Raw genomic sequence first — 15372 nt, 5'->3', positions numbered from 1 at the left:
TCTTGTGCTCAAGACGGATCTGTCCGATATTTCATATTCCATCCTAATTGGCTAACATTGGCTTTCAAAGTTCCCCAAGGATCCCTCTTTGAGAACCAATGGCCTGTGTCACTGTACAAACAAATGTACCTATCTGGGTCAGTTAAAAGAAAGTAAAATGAAAGAGAAATATATTGGTAAATGAATGTAATGCATTTATAAACAACAAAGAATCACCAATAGGCCTACCACTTAACCTTCTCAATGTTGTGATGTGTAAATAACGCTACATGGGTTGCTTACAAAGCCAGAATCCTGTGCAGTGCAGACAGTTGTATTAGCCGGGGGCGGCTAAATGATAGATTCTTTGTTAATCCATTAGGAAATTATTTTGGAGCCTCATATAAATCTATAGCCTCACCATATTGTCTGTGTGTATTGAACAGTGGTGTGCTATGGATTTTTGAACCAGTGAGCTCTATTTCTGTGTTTAAATATGGTCATGTCTCATCCGTCTGCCTGAGCAGAGAAGTGCTCGACCTCTAACCTGCATGTCTGATTGAATACTTCTCCCTTGATATTGTCGCTGTAACGCAGAAACCAACTATCTCTGTTTTTTATTTTGTATTTACCATATTACTAATGAATATGTCTCTGGTGGGTGACAGTCTGGCATGTATCCTAATTCCTAACATATTTGTCCTTTTCTTTCTTCACCAGAAATGAGACAAACAGTGAAACGTGGTTTGAGAGACGGTCAAACGGCAAAGATCCACGTCAGCATTCACCCAAACCTCTGTACCTAGAAGCACCATTAAAGGAGGTGAACCAGGAAGACCATACCCACAGGCCACAGCTGGTTCTCTGGACATACTGGTAAATACTGCTGTTTTCTGTTTTGTTGTCCTGATAACCCTGCATTTTTGACCAACTACGTTGCATGTGTCTTCAAGACACATGATTATGTGAATTCACACGACTGGGATGGTTTACCAGGCTAGACAGGATATTTGCTGCTAGTGCTAACAAACCCATATAAAAAAAACAATGGAAAACATGACTCCGATCCAGCAGGTAATAAGTAAGTACGGTAGTGAGGTGCAGCTGGTGTCTGAACTCCAGACTATGATGTAAGATGGGCGAGTGTCTATGCATCTGTGTCTACTGTCTAGTCATCATCACAAAGAAAGTAAATAATTGACCAAACCACAGTAAATTATTTTAATTTTGAACATGCTGGATTATAGTAGGAGAGGCTGTGTTTGGACACAGACTCTTTTCTTTTCTGTGGCCTCAAGCAGTTAATTATTGAGTATCATGAATGGCGATGGCATAGCCCCCCCTCCCCCAACATGTGATAAATAATGAATGCAATCTGGGTTGAAATACTGCACTTTAAATTAATTATGAAAGGCTGGAAATTAAACATTCTCACAAAGTAAATTTCCCTTGTACATTTTCTCCTTTAAGATATCCTCCTCAGTTAATATTAATTCATACTAATACATTTTCTAATTTGCAAAATAAAGCAAGCTAAAATTATGCTCGTTCAGTAGTTTTTGTTATTGGGTAGATTAGGTAGCGCAAGCTAACCTTGAACTGTGTTAGTTTTACCTGAACAATTGGCTCCCAATAGTGTCAGTTTGCTGGCATCTAGTTCCGGCCCGGGTGCCTGACGCAGTGTCCTGCCAGCCTCATCAGGGGTAGGCAACCTTAGGCACGGGTGCCACTGCCAACATGGGCACAGAGGAGGGTGGCACACTGGCTAAGTTAAGAAATGCAGTCAATTAAATTAAGTCTCCTCATATATGCAAATGTGATCCTGCACAGTGGAACTCTGAACCCTGAGGGAGTCTGGGAGATTTGGCTATTGCTCTGAGCTCTGAGAGGAAAGGAATGTTGTTATTTATGGATACCGCTAATCAAAATCAGTTAGGGATGTTTCATTTTGATGTGGCATAATTCAATGTTAAAATGTGGCACACTGACTATCAACAAAATAAAAAACATGGAACTTCATGTCAAAAAGGTTGCCGACCCCTGCCGTAGAGGACCACATTTCTGATGTGGTACGTCCATGTGACACCTAGTGCCATTCGTAGCATACTTGTGTAGACTCCGTATAATAGAGCACCATACAGCAGTAGACTATTGACTCCATTGTAGCTACAAACATTCTGATTCGTCCGATTTCCACATTCTCCTCATCCCAGGCAAGTGCCCTTCGGACCTGCAGGTACTGTTCCGTTGAAACAGTCTAAGCCCTGAGATATGTTAAGTCTTCGATTGCCTCGAGCACTGCCCCGTCTAGACGGTGGATTAGTTTAATGTGTTTTTGTGGACGTTAAATCACAAAAATATAATAATCTTTTGTTATAGTATAATATAACCCCCCCGCCCCCTGTTGCCTATTTTGATAAATATCAACAATGTATATTGTTTACTGGCATGTCTTGACATTTAGATTTGTATTTGCTTGACCACAAAGCTACGAATGTCATGTAGATAGTATATGTACTATATATACATGTAGATAGTATGTATAGCTTTCATGTTTACCTCGCTTTAATGCACTAAATGTCTTTCTTTGCACTCTACTTATATGACTATTTAGTGTTAATAGTTCTATTAGGGAACAAGTACAATATTCACAGTAATAGTGTGAACGCATATTTTAAATACACAATTACATTTAAAAAAGATAATTACAATTAAAAAATAATGAGATGCATGGAAAAGGAAAGGGAGAAGAGCAGGGGTTCAGTCAGGGGGCAAGGTTTGTATGAGGTTTAAGTAGTCTATGAAAGGATTCCATTTGTGGGAAAACGTTTTTCACAGAGAATCTTATATTTTCTAACTTAAGAGCCAAATACTGAGTGTAGATAGATGGAGCCATTTTTAAAAGCTAATATGATTTCCCAGAATTGACCTGAGAGGAACTTCTTGAGACCCCAAATGTTGCTATAAAAAGGCTCATCTACTGATATGAAATCCCAAAATATTTGACAAGATGGCAAAAATAATCACACCACCAAGTCTAGGAAAGAGTGTTAATGACTCAGATTACATGGAGAAGCATCACATCTTTGATCATGTTGGTCTGCAATAGATGGGTAAATGGCGCATTTATATAGCGCCTTCATCCAAGGCGCTGGGTAGATTTCAGATGAGAATCATGAGATTCTGAGAAGTCTTTATATTACCTTGAATTGTATGAGTTCTAGACTGGCACAAGGTGTACCTGATCGTATTCTGTTCATGCACAGCTTCCTCCCACCCACCACAGATCAAGAATCAAGGAGGTTCATTTGTCACACTACTCATACACGGGCACAAGCAGCAAAATACTAGCGGGTCCATCTCCTTATGTCACTCCGGTTAATCCCCTAAGAACAGGAAACATCTGTGTCATTTTACATTTTAGCTATATTTTAACCACTTTACCCACTTTAATCGTGGAAATTGGCAAATCTTTGAATATATATATTGTTTTTTAAAGCAAACTTTTTAACTCAAATCTTTGTTTCTTGGCGTCCCTGGAACAAAATATGTTGAGATGCGGCTTGGCAGCCAAATACATACAGGTATAATGTTGTCGGTCCTTGACATTAAATAGTTTGAGGACCACTGTTATACCAACATGTTTTTCAGAAAACTGTTAGGATTTAGAAGATATTTGTAGAATCGGCCTCAGGTAAATACCTAAACTATGGCATTATGTTGCCTTGCACTGGATTTGACCAAATTCAGGAAATTATTGGATGACGACATCACCACGTTGACAGCACCACTTTTGGAAATCACAAGAGAAAGAAAAACAAAAGGTGCATTTCAGGGATGAACCCTCAACCTGGAAAGAATATAATTTACAGAAAGTATATATTTACATGAAAGTATATATATTTTTAATGTAAACAAAAACAGTGTTAGTAATAATATTACAATTCACATAAAAAATATTCGTCTTCCAGTTTACATTCATAAGAGGTGTGTAATACATTGTGTAAATAGTGATATTACGGTATAGCATACATGCATTTGATCCTGAGTCGCAACTAAAAGCAGTAAAAGCACAATAGCATTGGACACTAAACATCTGTATTAGTTGTTGCTCAAATGAAGTGTTAGTGAAAGCTTTAGCTTTGCTCATTCTAGTGCAGTAATACCGAGTTGGATCTTTCCTTAAACCATTACACCCTCTAGTGGACAATGTCTGCAAAGTAAAAAAACAAAAAACAATGAAATATGCCATGAAGAAATATAACTTAATAGTACACATACCTGCATGTGGAAAACTCTGTTTGTAACATTACTATATTAACAAATGAACAAATATATCAATAATGTACCAAACATCAAGGATGAAAAAACAACATATTAAACAACTCTTTCAGCTTTGACAAAATATAGGCTTACTACATGATGGATATATTTATATAAATTATATAAAGAAAGATATATGCACATATATATATATATAAATTATCTAAAGTTATAATCATGAACAAAGCTTGCAATGAGTATTTGGTTGACCACTTATTCAAGCATAGCACGAGAAAAACCCTTTCCCTTTCAAAGCATGTGTATGTAGATAGACATTTTTTCATTCATTATGTGGTAAATGGGCAGGAGCCTTCATTGCAACCAATTTTAGCTCTGAGGGCTTTATTCCTGGATATAGGCTCCGGGACCACATTGTAAACATACATGAAGACTTTCTCACATACAGTCTCAGAAACCACCTGACTGTAACCTCATATAGCCCTGGCCAGACATATATTTATAGACAACAATGCACTCCCAACATCCACCCTGAGCAAATAAGACTAGACCTAACCTTCAATATGCCATTGTTCATAGCTTAAAACATCACATTTAAAAACGTTTGTTTCTTTCTCGAAACCAGAAATGTTTAAGTAGTTGAAAGTTAGGGTAGTTAGTTGGGGCTGATTACTATGGCTTATGTGGACAGGACTGCTCTTCCAGAAATGTTTGTAGACAGAGAAATTATCCTAGTTGTTGCTCTCAAAGAACATGAAATCCTGCAGAAAGAAAGAAAGAAAGAACATTTGATTAATTCATAAACTGAAGTTGTTCAATGTGTGTGTGCATACAGTATTATGTAAAGTCATATCTACAATCAGTTGTACCTAGTTAACATGTGACTATGCTACGGCATATGTTTCAATTCCAAATTCCTTACAAATATAAACACATGGAGGGGGTTGGATGTATTAAGGGGGCTAATCAACTCCTGAACATAATAAACCGGGTATAGCTTGACATACGGACATACGTCACAGCAAAATAACTGACTATATTATATTATATTATACACTTTATGGGCACATTCCACACTACTTCATACAGAGAACATGGACCTTGGACACCAGCTTAGCATGTACACTACTGTTTAGTGTCAAATGCTATTATCTAATCTTTGTTGAATAAATAACGGTTATTAGCATGTGATAACGAAATTATTGTTATCCAAACACAGGCCAATTACAAATGTCTGGGTGATATGTCTCATTCTGAGGCATATTGCATTGTAACATATTGTACGCTACCGTCTGCATATACCATCACTATATATTCAACAACAATAACAATAATATAATAATAACAATTGAGTCCCCACTCCTTTGTGGTATTTTTGTCACAGTGCATTTGCACATAATGTGAAATGTGTTCTCTGCATTTAGCAGTGCTAGAGTTAATTGATCAGCAGGTTGGTCCCAATTGTGTAATAGGCGTGTGTATAACTGTAGTACCAAGGTATTTTCTAAAAGAAGAAAGTAGCACACCCAGGAAGGCTGGGGTAAATGGTGCATATATAATAGCGCCTTTATCCAAGGCGCTTTACATAGATTGTGCATTACATTCACCCATTCACACACACCAATGGCGGCATAAAACCATGCAAGGCCCCAACCAGCACATCAGGAGCAATTAGGGGTTCAGTGTCTTGCTCAAGGACACTTCGACACTAACTCTGGGGGAGCCCGGGTTTGAGCTGGCAACCTTGCGGTTACCATCCAGCCACTCTACCCCTGAGCCACCGCCGCCCCTACATGCCTATATGTATAGATTTGGTTAACCATCATGTGTGTGTGTATGGTCAATGGCAGTCAGCAACAACCTAAAGTAGCACTCAATGTCCTATAGTGACATAACGACCAAACAGTGGACTTTCTAATGCATTTTTCTCTTTGGCTGAAGTTGATCTTTAACTTCCAAGAATTTATTGCGACCATAGGTTGCAGTTTACTATGAAAACCTGCAAAACCTGTCTGTCAGTCACACCTTGTGACATGTTCCATATATGGCCAATACAGAATTCATTCCATATGTTGATCTGACCTCATCAAATCCCTAGATCTCCATAATATGGAGGCCATGGAGCTGACCTGTTCTTTTTTTTATATATATATTTTTAATCCCACGATTTTGTAACCCATTTTTCACCCCTGTGTCAATCATCTAATGTGATCCTGGGCTCTACACACCCTCCACCAACCTAGTCCCCATATATGGGGGACAAGGGGAGAGCAACGGACTCATGCTCCCTTCATGCCTGAGTGTCCAAGTTGCTCCTTTACACCTGACAGGGGGGAGTTTCCCTGGTTGGACGTAGCGCGTGGAAGGAACACGTTATTCCAACCAGTTCCTTTCCCCTATATCAGGCGCCCCGGCTGGCATGGGGGAGGCAGTTTAGTGACCAGGATTACTGCATATTTTTTGTGAGGGTACCTACCCTAGGGGACACGGGGAGAACATGCAAACTCCACACAGAAAGGCCCTTTCGCCAACCCTGCCTTCGTGTATGGGCACTGATGACGCGGAGGAGGAAACACGCCGCCAGCGCCCCCAAGAGCGCCCCCAAGAGCGGGAATCGAACCCAGGACCTTCTAGCTGTGAGGCGACAGCACTACCAACTGTGCCACCGTGCCCTCGGAGCTGGCCTGTTTTGACATCACAATGTTGACTCGACCAGTTCAACAGAATGATTGATCTGCATATATGGAGCCGGCCAGCAACTCTACATCTGACCTCACGGACACCAGATTAACAGTTTAACTTCTGCTTCTTAACTGTGCCGTATTAAGAAGCTCTGTTGGTTCAGCAAGACCTCGCCCTTTAGGGCGTCTTACTGGTTTTATATAGTCCCCACTCCTCTCTCCTTTGGGGTATTTATTTACAGGACATTTGCACATAAGTGAAATTTGTCCTCTGCATTTAACCCAACCTAACTATTAGTAGCAGTGGGCAAGTAGCAGTATTTCAGCGCCCGAACGTGGAGCAGTTGGCACTAAAGTGTCTTGCTCATGGACACTTCGACACATAGACCAGGCCCGGGGGTGCCCTAACCATTTAGCTTTGGTCCCCCGTGGGGGGACCCGGCCTCAAAGGGACCCTGCCCCGAACCGACCACGGCCTCCCGTGCCAGGTAAACGGGCGCTCACCGTTCTCACCGTCCTTAGAGCTTTGGGAACCACTGGTCTAGTAGTGTAGCATAATTTAACACTTACAATGAGAAAACAAGCGCCGAGCATTGTAGCCTTCATTTTCACGTCCAAATCCATAGGAAACTGGATACCAAAGTTGTCCGCATCTGTGAATACCTCGCGAAGAAGTCCTGTCCACTGTTTACTGATTTTCCCAATCTTGGTGACCTCATCCAAGGTCATAATCTAAAGGGAGAAAAGCACAGGCGAAGAAATTGTGACATGTGTTGCGTTAGCAGGGTTCAATTTGCAGGCCCTGTCTTTATGGATTGTTTTTACAACTCATAAAGACATCTTCAGAGTAGCATATGTATGGAGTCTCTGGCACACTGCCACACATGCAGCAGCAGTGGTGGAAAGCAATATAAACATTTACTCAAATACTGTAATTTAGTTTTAGGTACTTTACACTTACACTTTACATGAGTATTTCCATTTTTCAATGTGTTACTTGTACTTTTTACTCCACTACAACCATTTCAAAACCTTTCAAAAAATAAACTATCTACAGTAGCTCTGGTCCATAGCTCTAATGCGTTGCATTTAGAGCTATGTTACTCTCGACTTCCGCTGCTCACATGAATGCAGACCAGCCTCTCGTCTTTAGCGTAAATAAAAATAAAGTTTTTGCTACTCACCAAAACAAAGGCGGGTTGTGTCATTAGAAAGCCTACTTGACTTGAGTGGAAGCACTCTGAGCCCCCCACTACACGTATAAACGGTACACACGTATATAAATCAGTAGAAGGCGCAGTGGAGTAACTAAAAGTATTTTTTCCCGGTGGAAACAAAATCCCCTTTTGGCCAGAAAGTACCGCTTATACGTGTGGTGGCCCGGTGGGGGTCTCTGAGTGCTCCCACTAAGGAAAGTAGGCTTTCTAATGCCACAACCCGCCTTTGTTTTGGTGAGTGGCAAAAACTTTCTTTTTATTTACGCTAAAGACGAGAGGCTGGTCTGCATTCATGAGAGTGGTGGAAGTCGAGAGTAACATAGCTCTAAATGCAACGCATTAGAGCTATGGACCAGAGCTAGATCTACAGTACTGTTATGAGCTTGTGAAAAGGTTTTAGTGAAAAGGTCAATTGTCAAAGGAGGGAATAAAATGACTGACCTGGCCATGAGTACAGTTACTTTGAGACTATATTTTGATGCCAATGAGCCCCTTTAGCTAAGCCCCGCCCTCTCCCACTTAGACACTCTGACTTAGACACTTTCCACCCGGGCTCATTCATTCCAATGTAAATATCATGGATTTTACACATTAAATACTGGTTCATTTTTGGAACCAGACCTTCAAAATCTTACAAATCCGTCAACAAGCACTGGAAAAATATGTGCGTGGCATTTCTTTTTTAAAACGATGTTTTATCATATAGGAAAACTATTGGTGGAGAGGTTTGTCTACCCATGTTATGCTTAGCTCCGATTGGACCATAGGAGGGGCTTAGCTATAGGTACTTGTAACAGAATTAAAGTACAAGTAAAATGATATTGCTACTTTTACTTAAGCCAAAAATAAATACAATAATCAGAGTACTTCTTCCGCCACTATGCAGTAGCTAGCTAGCTTCATTTCCCCCTCAGTACTGACTTCAAAGGTGCAAGAAGGCAAGAGTTTTCCATGGTAATACCATGCATGGGTAAGTCCAAGGAAGGTACTGTGTCACTGACCCACATCGCCATCACAGCTCAATCCCAGTAAAACCAGCTCAACCACAGAACAATGATCACACTGTACCACCATGCAGTTTCCCCTGCATGGCGGCTTTTTTGTCCACACCACGACCCACTCTGATTGGAAACACATTTCCTGTTCCACGGCACAGGGCGAACAGGACGAGGATCTTAAGAAAAGCTGCCCGAGGGGCAACCCGGCACGCTGCTACCCGCGTTGAATTCTGCTTTCACAAATTTATTGGGTTGCTCTGGTGTTTGGATAAACCTTACCTCAAAGTCAACATCTGGCAGGCAGCTCCATCCACAGAAGGGCCCGTGGATCTTCAGAATTGGCTCCCTGTTTTCGTCCTCCACAATGAATTTGGGCGAGAAGGGGTGCCACTGTTGCACCACGTAGCCCACCGTGTTACCGGGAGGGGCCTGCACTTCCAGCTGAGTGACAAAAACAACAGGATGGAGTTATAGTAGGCTACTAATCGTGATCTACTGTCAGTGGGGTCGCTGCAGAGAAATTGTTGCTGTCTGGCAGAAACCTCTTATCTCCGTTTTCCCTGCATTTATTGATAGTATACACTACACAGTATGTAGACAGGAAATGGGGAGAGAGAGAGACGGGGAGTGACACGGAGCAAAGGTCATCGGGATTGGACACGCTGTCAGGTTGCAAATGGAGCCTAAGGGCCCTATCTCTAACTCGCTGTGTAAATTCATAAATTATCGCCATCATATACATCGTCACACTGAAGCATCGAAAGTAGCAGATCAACAGTTTCGACATGCAGTGCGATGATTGTAGATCTGCTACTTTTTTAAACATAAGCATAATAATAATTAGAAGTAAATAGAGAAAATAAACTTTCGTGGACGTATTCATGGCCTCTTATCTAAATAAAATATACTGTTTTCGAGGATGAGGAGATCCTGTTGTTTTTTAAAAACAATTAACTCAAAAGCACACACAAGCCAAACAGCAAAAAAGATATACGGTCAGACTGCAGTTTCACAGTTCGGGGCTTGATTTTGGTTGCGGCTTCACTCACCTCCTGTAGGCAGCAAGGGAAACAGCAGGCCATGCACCTGAGGAGTAGGGGAGCAAGTGTTATTCGAACTAATTGAGTTAATTGATTATAAATAGCAACCGATAATCATTAATAATGCTGATGCTCGTAAGTAATAATGGATAGTTGCAGGCTTGCAGCCCTACTTGAGCGGCCGGGTGACAGTGATGACCTCCTGTCCAAAGTTGTCCAGGACGCGGATGTTGAATGAGCGCAGCGGGCCGCAGCACTGTCGACTCAAACAGTCGTTCTCCTCCACTGCGTAGAAGACATTCTGGCCAACGGAGTTACGCACCTCGTATTTGTTGTTGCTCTCAAAACCTATGAGGGCTGTGTGGATGAACACATGACAAAGCAAATTATGCTATTAACGTAGGGATGCAACAGTTAGTCGACCTTATCTATTTAATCAATTGTTTAAAAGAAGATTTGTTAATTTAATAAAATAATGGATTAATAATTGATCATTGTTTTGTCATCAGAGGTGAAGATCTTCACACAGTGAAAGTTTGCCGATCCACAAGCTCACAACGTGACGCATGGTGTTCAACACATTTCACATTTTCTTTGCACAATACCATTGTGTGACAAAGTATATAATTGGGTTTAAGTGGTTAATCGATTCGTTGATATATTAACCCATTAAAACCTGAGGCCGATTCCTACAATATTGCATTTTAAAAAATTTAAATATTTTCAAAAATAGCAGCTGTACAAGCTCGCAGTGAGGAACGAAGTGACACACTGAGTTATTATATATTAATAAATTAAAATATATTAATAAATAATAAAATATCATGTTTTTGAACGGTCCAGACTCCACAGCCCACCTCTGAGAGACAGACTCGAGTAGAGATAGTGGTCCTTTAATAAACCCTAGGCTACTTCATTGACCTACTTGTTCTCTCTCTATACCAATTATCTTTGGCAATAAATAAAAAAACGACATGTGTGAGCTCAGCTATTTCCGCTGAATGTTCACCCCTAGAATAAGGACGCTATAGCCTGACTCCAGCACCTAAATCGCTAGCCACGCCCATTCGCCCACATGTTCTGGGCGATTCAGGTCTGGTCACTTTATGGCAGCCTCGGTTGAAAATCACAAATGTTTACATACCTTCAATGGTCTCCACCTTCTGTTTGACCAGCAGTTGATCCACCTAATTAGATAATTAATACAATACATGTTTTAGCCCTTGTTCAGGAAGCCAATCTCATATATTGATATATGATATAACATCAGATTAAGGTAAGAAAATGGTTAATACGGAATTCTCCTTAAATACAAAAATGACATGCGTGCAGAATTTTTGGGCAGTTGATAATTTTTAGAGGCACATTTTGGAACAGTGTGAATTCAGAGATATTAAAGCAGTTGCTTATAACTATTCATTTCAGGTATACTGCTGAATTGCCTTATCTTTATCTTGTTCTTTAGAAATAGAGGTGAGGCACAAGCAACCAACCCCGCAATGTTTGTTTTCTTGTCTATATATTTTGATTTGACATATAATAATAAACAGTAAGACGCCTAAGGGCGAGAAGCGTGCACACATCCCCCTCGTTGACGGCAGACTGCTGGGCGACCGCTGGTGCTTTGGCATGGTGGGTCAGATCAACATGGAATTAATTCTGTACTGGCCATACTGTATACGGAGCATGAGTGTACAGGGTTTGATGAGGTCAGATCAACATATGGAATGTCAGAATAGGTCAGCTCCATATATGGAGATCTAAGGGCGGTAGCAGGGACATTCTCTTGGAGCCTGGTCAAAACTCTAGTTTTCGCCGGCTGCCGGGTGCGGCTGCACTAATAACTTTGGGGCAGGCACGTCTAGAGTTTGAATGGACAGGTATCAGTCAAAAGGGAGACATCGAAGAGGAAGGATGGATGGGGAAGGATCAACATATGGAATGTCAGAACGGGTTCTGACAAATATCCATATATGGAGATCTAAGGGTTTGAGGTCAGATGTAGAGTTGCTGGCCAACATTGATGACATCAGGGATCTCCACATATGGGCTTAATTGCGACAGCAGGTCACATTTACTATGACATCAGGGATCTCCATCCCTGATGATGTCAATTGATGTCACGACACCTGGGCACCATATATATGGGCATTCCCATATATGGGGATATTGAGTGACTGACGGGAAATGTACACTTTCATTGTAAATGCGACCTGCAGTCGCAATAATAGGCTAACAATAATAATAATGCTATCATGTGATCAAACTGGTGATCACATAAACTTTATTGTAAGTGGAATTACCATAATTAAAAGGTTAGAGTAGCCATATAGTATTAGTTACCTGAGTCAGGTATTCCAGTCCAGGTGGACAACCAGGTATTCCAGGATTGGGCACAACAGCATACATATCCATCTTAGTTGTGAAAGACCTTAAGGCGACATGCGTTTAAATGACTTAACAAGAAATGGCGCCATCGTGTGCTGCTTTGTGGAACATACTCACTCATACAGTAAACAAAATCACAGCGGATCAAATGGATACTTGACATACTGCAGACTTAAAGGGATTGTGACATTTAAAAAAAGGTTTTGGAATTGTTCTTATTTTTTTTAGGTTTTCTAATCTCAATTGCACCCAAAAAACATGAACTTTTAACATTCAGTAGATTTTCTGTGATCTGGGGTTTTCTGGCTCAAACAGGTGCTCTGATTTGCCGGCAGTAAGTGATGTAAGACCCTGCAAATCCCATATATGTCAATGGGATTTGCCAACACAGTTTTCACTGTGTTGCCTGTTTTCATTGTAGCTCAAAAGGCTTCCAAACCCCAAAGAAAACTTCAGACCACAGAAAATCCACTGAATGTTCAAAGTTCAGGTTTTTTGGGTGTAATTGAGGTCATAAAACCTAAAAGAAAAAAGAAAAGGAAATGAAAATGAATGTCATAAAACCTTTAAAGACCACATTCTGTTCTTATTATAGTTTGCATGGGATTGAAGGGGAGATTAGTCCGCTACAGAAAATCCTCTTATTTTAGCATAGTTCACCGTAGTTGAGTATGTGACACACATACTGAGACATGTAGTCTCGCGTTACCAGACTGTTGCCTCCGCAATTTGCAAATGCTCCATTATACAGTCTGGACCATGATAGACATAAAAGGCTTTATTATCTATGGTCTGGACCAAGGACTGGTCTGGACCAAATTACCAATGGAAGAGCTATCATGAGTAAAATATAAAGCGGAAGTGGAGCCTCATCCCCACTCCCGTTTCGTCTTTACAGTCTCGCAAATGTATCCTAAAGACTCTTTCAAACTGTCCATCGGCGCAATGTGGAGGTAGCTTTATATTTAGAAATAATCTACGCATATATAGCTTGTTGCTTAGCAGAAAAGAAAATACAAAAAGAAAATGTAAAGATATTTTAAAATATATTTTCGTGAACGGAAATGGGAGCATCCTTACTCGGCTCATAGTGGAATAGTTGTCTGGCTACGCGAGACTAGCTCGTTTGTAATGCGCGTCAAAACATTTGTCATCTGATCTCATCGTAATTCTGTAGAACGATTCTTTTCAGTGACTATATTGCCGTTTTGCTGTGACGTTGTTTCCCACTATTTGGTTCAAAACAGGAATACATTTAAAGGGTTTTGGTTGGAACACTGGCCAAGTACAACAACAACAACATACTGGCCACACTGACTGTGCAAAGCAAAGGAGGCGACCATCTCTTGCCCGTGCCACCGACGGGCTGCTACTACCTGCTAGCCTATCACACGACTCGAGTGACTCCGCATTTAAGTATTACATACACAGTTAGATTCGATTCTTCCACACAACAATGTTCCGTCAAAACGAGAGATACTCACCGCGATTTGGCGTTGCCGCGTTGGACATAAAAAAAAATAACGGCCCACTCCTAGTCAAAGTGCTCTGGAATAGAACTATGATCTCATTGGTCGCCGTCTCTGCGTTTCCTCTTTCTATAAGCCAATAACAAGACCGGATAGAACTGATATAGAATAGAATATTGAAAATTGAAAGTTCTCAGAGATGACTGAATACATTCTATTTGCTGATAAACATACTAAAGTCCTGTTCAACTTTGTGTGTGTGTGTGTGTGTGTGTGTGTGTGTGTGTGTGTGTGTGTGTGTGTGTGTGTGTGTGTGTGTGTGTGTGTGTGTGTGTGTGTGTGTGTGTGTGCGTGCGTGCGTGCGTGCGTGCGTGTGTATGTCTGCACGTCTATAATCCATGCACGTAACTCAAGAACCATTCGCCCCACCGACTTCAAATTCGACACACGTGCTCCACCACAGGGCGTCCAGTGCCCGGTGTCGGGTCGGTCAGACCCACGGTTGTCCAGAACCGCCCCAAAAAAGCCTCTGCCCGGGCTCTGGACAGGGCCCATGTCCAGTGTCCATATATGGAGCTGGCCTGTTCTGGCATCATTTTGATGTCTGCATATTATAGACTCCATATTTGGGCATTGACTGATTGATTGATTGAAATATTTATTAACAGTTTGCAGAATTACAGTATACATTTCAAGCACAAACTCAATACAAAGACTGTTAACTGTGAGTGGACGACCCAATTAAGCATTACACTTGTTTACAAGCTATAGGTTGAAAAGTGGTGAAGTCGTCCAAAAGTATAGGCAACTCTCCTTTTCTACAGATAGGCCTATCAATACTGAAATGTAGAAATTATACTCTGTTACAAGTAAAAGTCTGGAATTCTAAAGTACAAAGGTATTGGTCTCGAAATATAGGCTACTTAAAGTAAAAAATACTCATTACGCAGAATGTCCCATTTCACAAGTTTTCTTAGAGCAGAACGCACCCTGACCCTGCAGCGATGGGGAGACAGACGTTTCCTCTGAAAAGGAACGACCAAAGGCGGGGTGGCCACCGCGAAGGGCCGCTTGTCGTCATGAAAGCGTGCGGGACTGCGACACTCTATGGGGCCGTGATGTGGTGCAATGGGTAAGCTGTGACTTCTGTGTTGAGAGGTGTCCAGCCTCTCAGACAAACGCAGAGGGTTGTCATCGCGCAGGTGGTCAGTTGAGCCATACCATGCTGTTCTATTACCTTAAAATGTACCTAACATTCACAGATATTAGATAGACAAATAATAATAATAATAATAATAAACTTTATTTGTATAGCACCT

At 41.1% G+C, this 15372-nt stretch overlaps 1 protein-coding gene across 1 annotated transcript; it reads right to left on the bottom strand.

Annotated features, from left to right (window-relative positions):
* Positions 1-3867: 3867 nt before the first annotated feature.
* LOC310868094 (phospholipid scramblase 2) lies at positions 3868-14148 on the bottom strand. Its single transcript, XM_083778357.1, has 8 exons — positions 14069-14148; positions 12540-12627; positions 11341-11383; positions 10370-10553; positions 10206-10242; positions 9436-9597; positions 7512-7673; positions 3868-5021 (listed from the first exon to the last, which is right to left on the bottom strand). Exons 2-8 carry the CDS (start codon positions 12609-12611, stop codon positions 4992-4994), a joined length of 690 nt encoding a protein of 229 aa, XP_083634483.1. The 5' UTR covers positions 12612-12627; positions 14069-14148; the 3' UTR covers positions 3868-4991.
* Positions 14149-15372: the final 1224 nt, after the last annotated feature.

The sequence above is a fragment of the Protomyctophum parallelum genome (assembly GCF_964188405.1).
Source record: "Protomyctophum parallelum genome assembly, chromosome: 12".
In the NCBI taxonomy this organism is placed as follows: Eukaryota; Metazoa; Chordata; class Actinopteri; order Myctophiformes; family Myctophidae; genus Protomyctophum; species Protomyctophum parallelum.
Note: the sequence above shows the minus strand (reverse complement) of the source record. Positions and strands in the feature narration are given on the sequence as shown.

Excerpts from the sequence above, each read along its gene's own strand:
- LOC310868094 (XM_083778357.1), bottom strand. The coding sequence starts at position 12,611 with ATGGATATGTATGCTGTTGTGCCCAATCCTGGAATACCTGGTTGTCCA. Across the intron at positions 10,554-11,340 it reads GAAGGTGGAGACCATTGAAG|CCCTCATAGGTTTTGAGAGC; the intron begins GTATGTAAACAT and ends TCATCCACACAG. Across the intron at positions 7,674-9,435 it reads TGCCAGATGTTGACTTTGAG|ATTATGACCTTGGATGAGGT; the intron begins GTAAGGTTTATC and ends TTCTCCCTTTAG.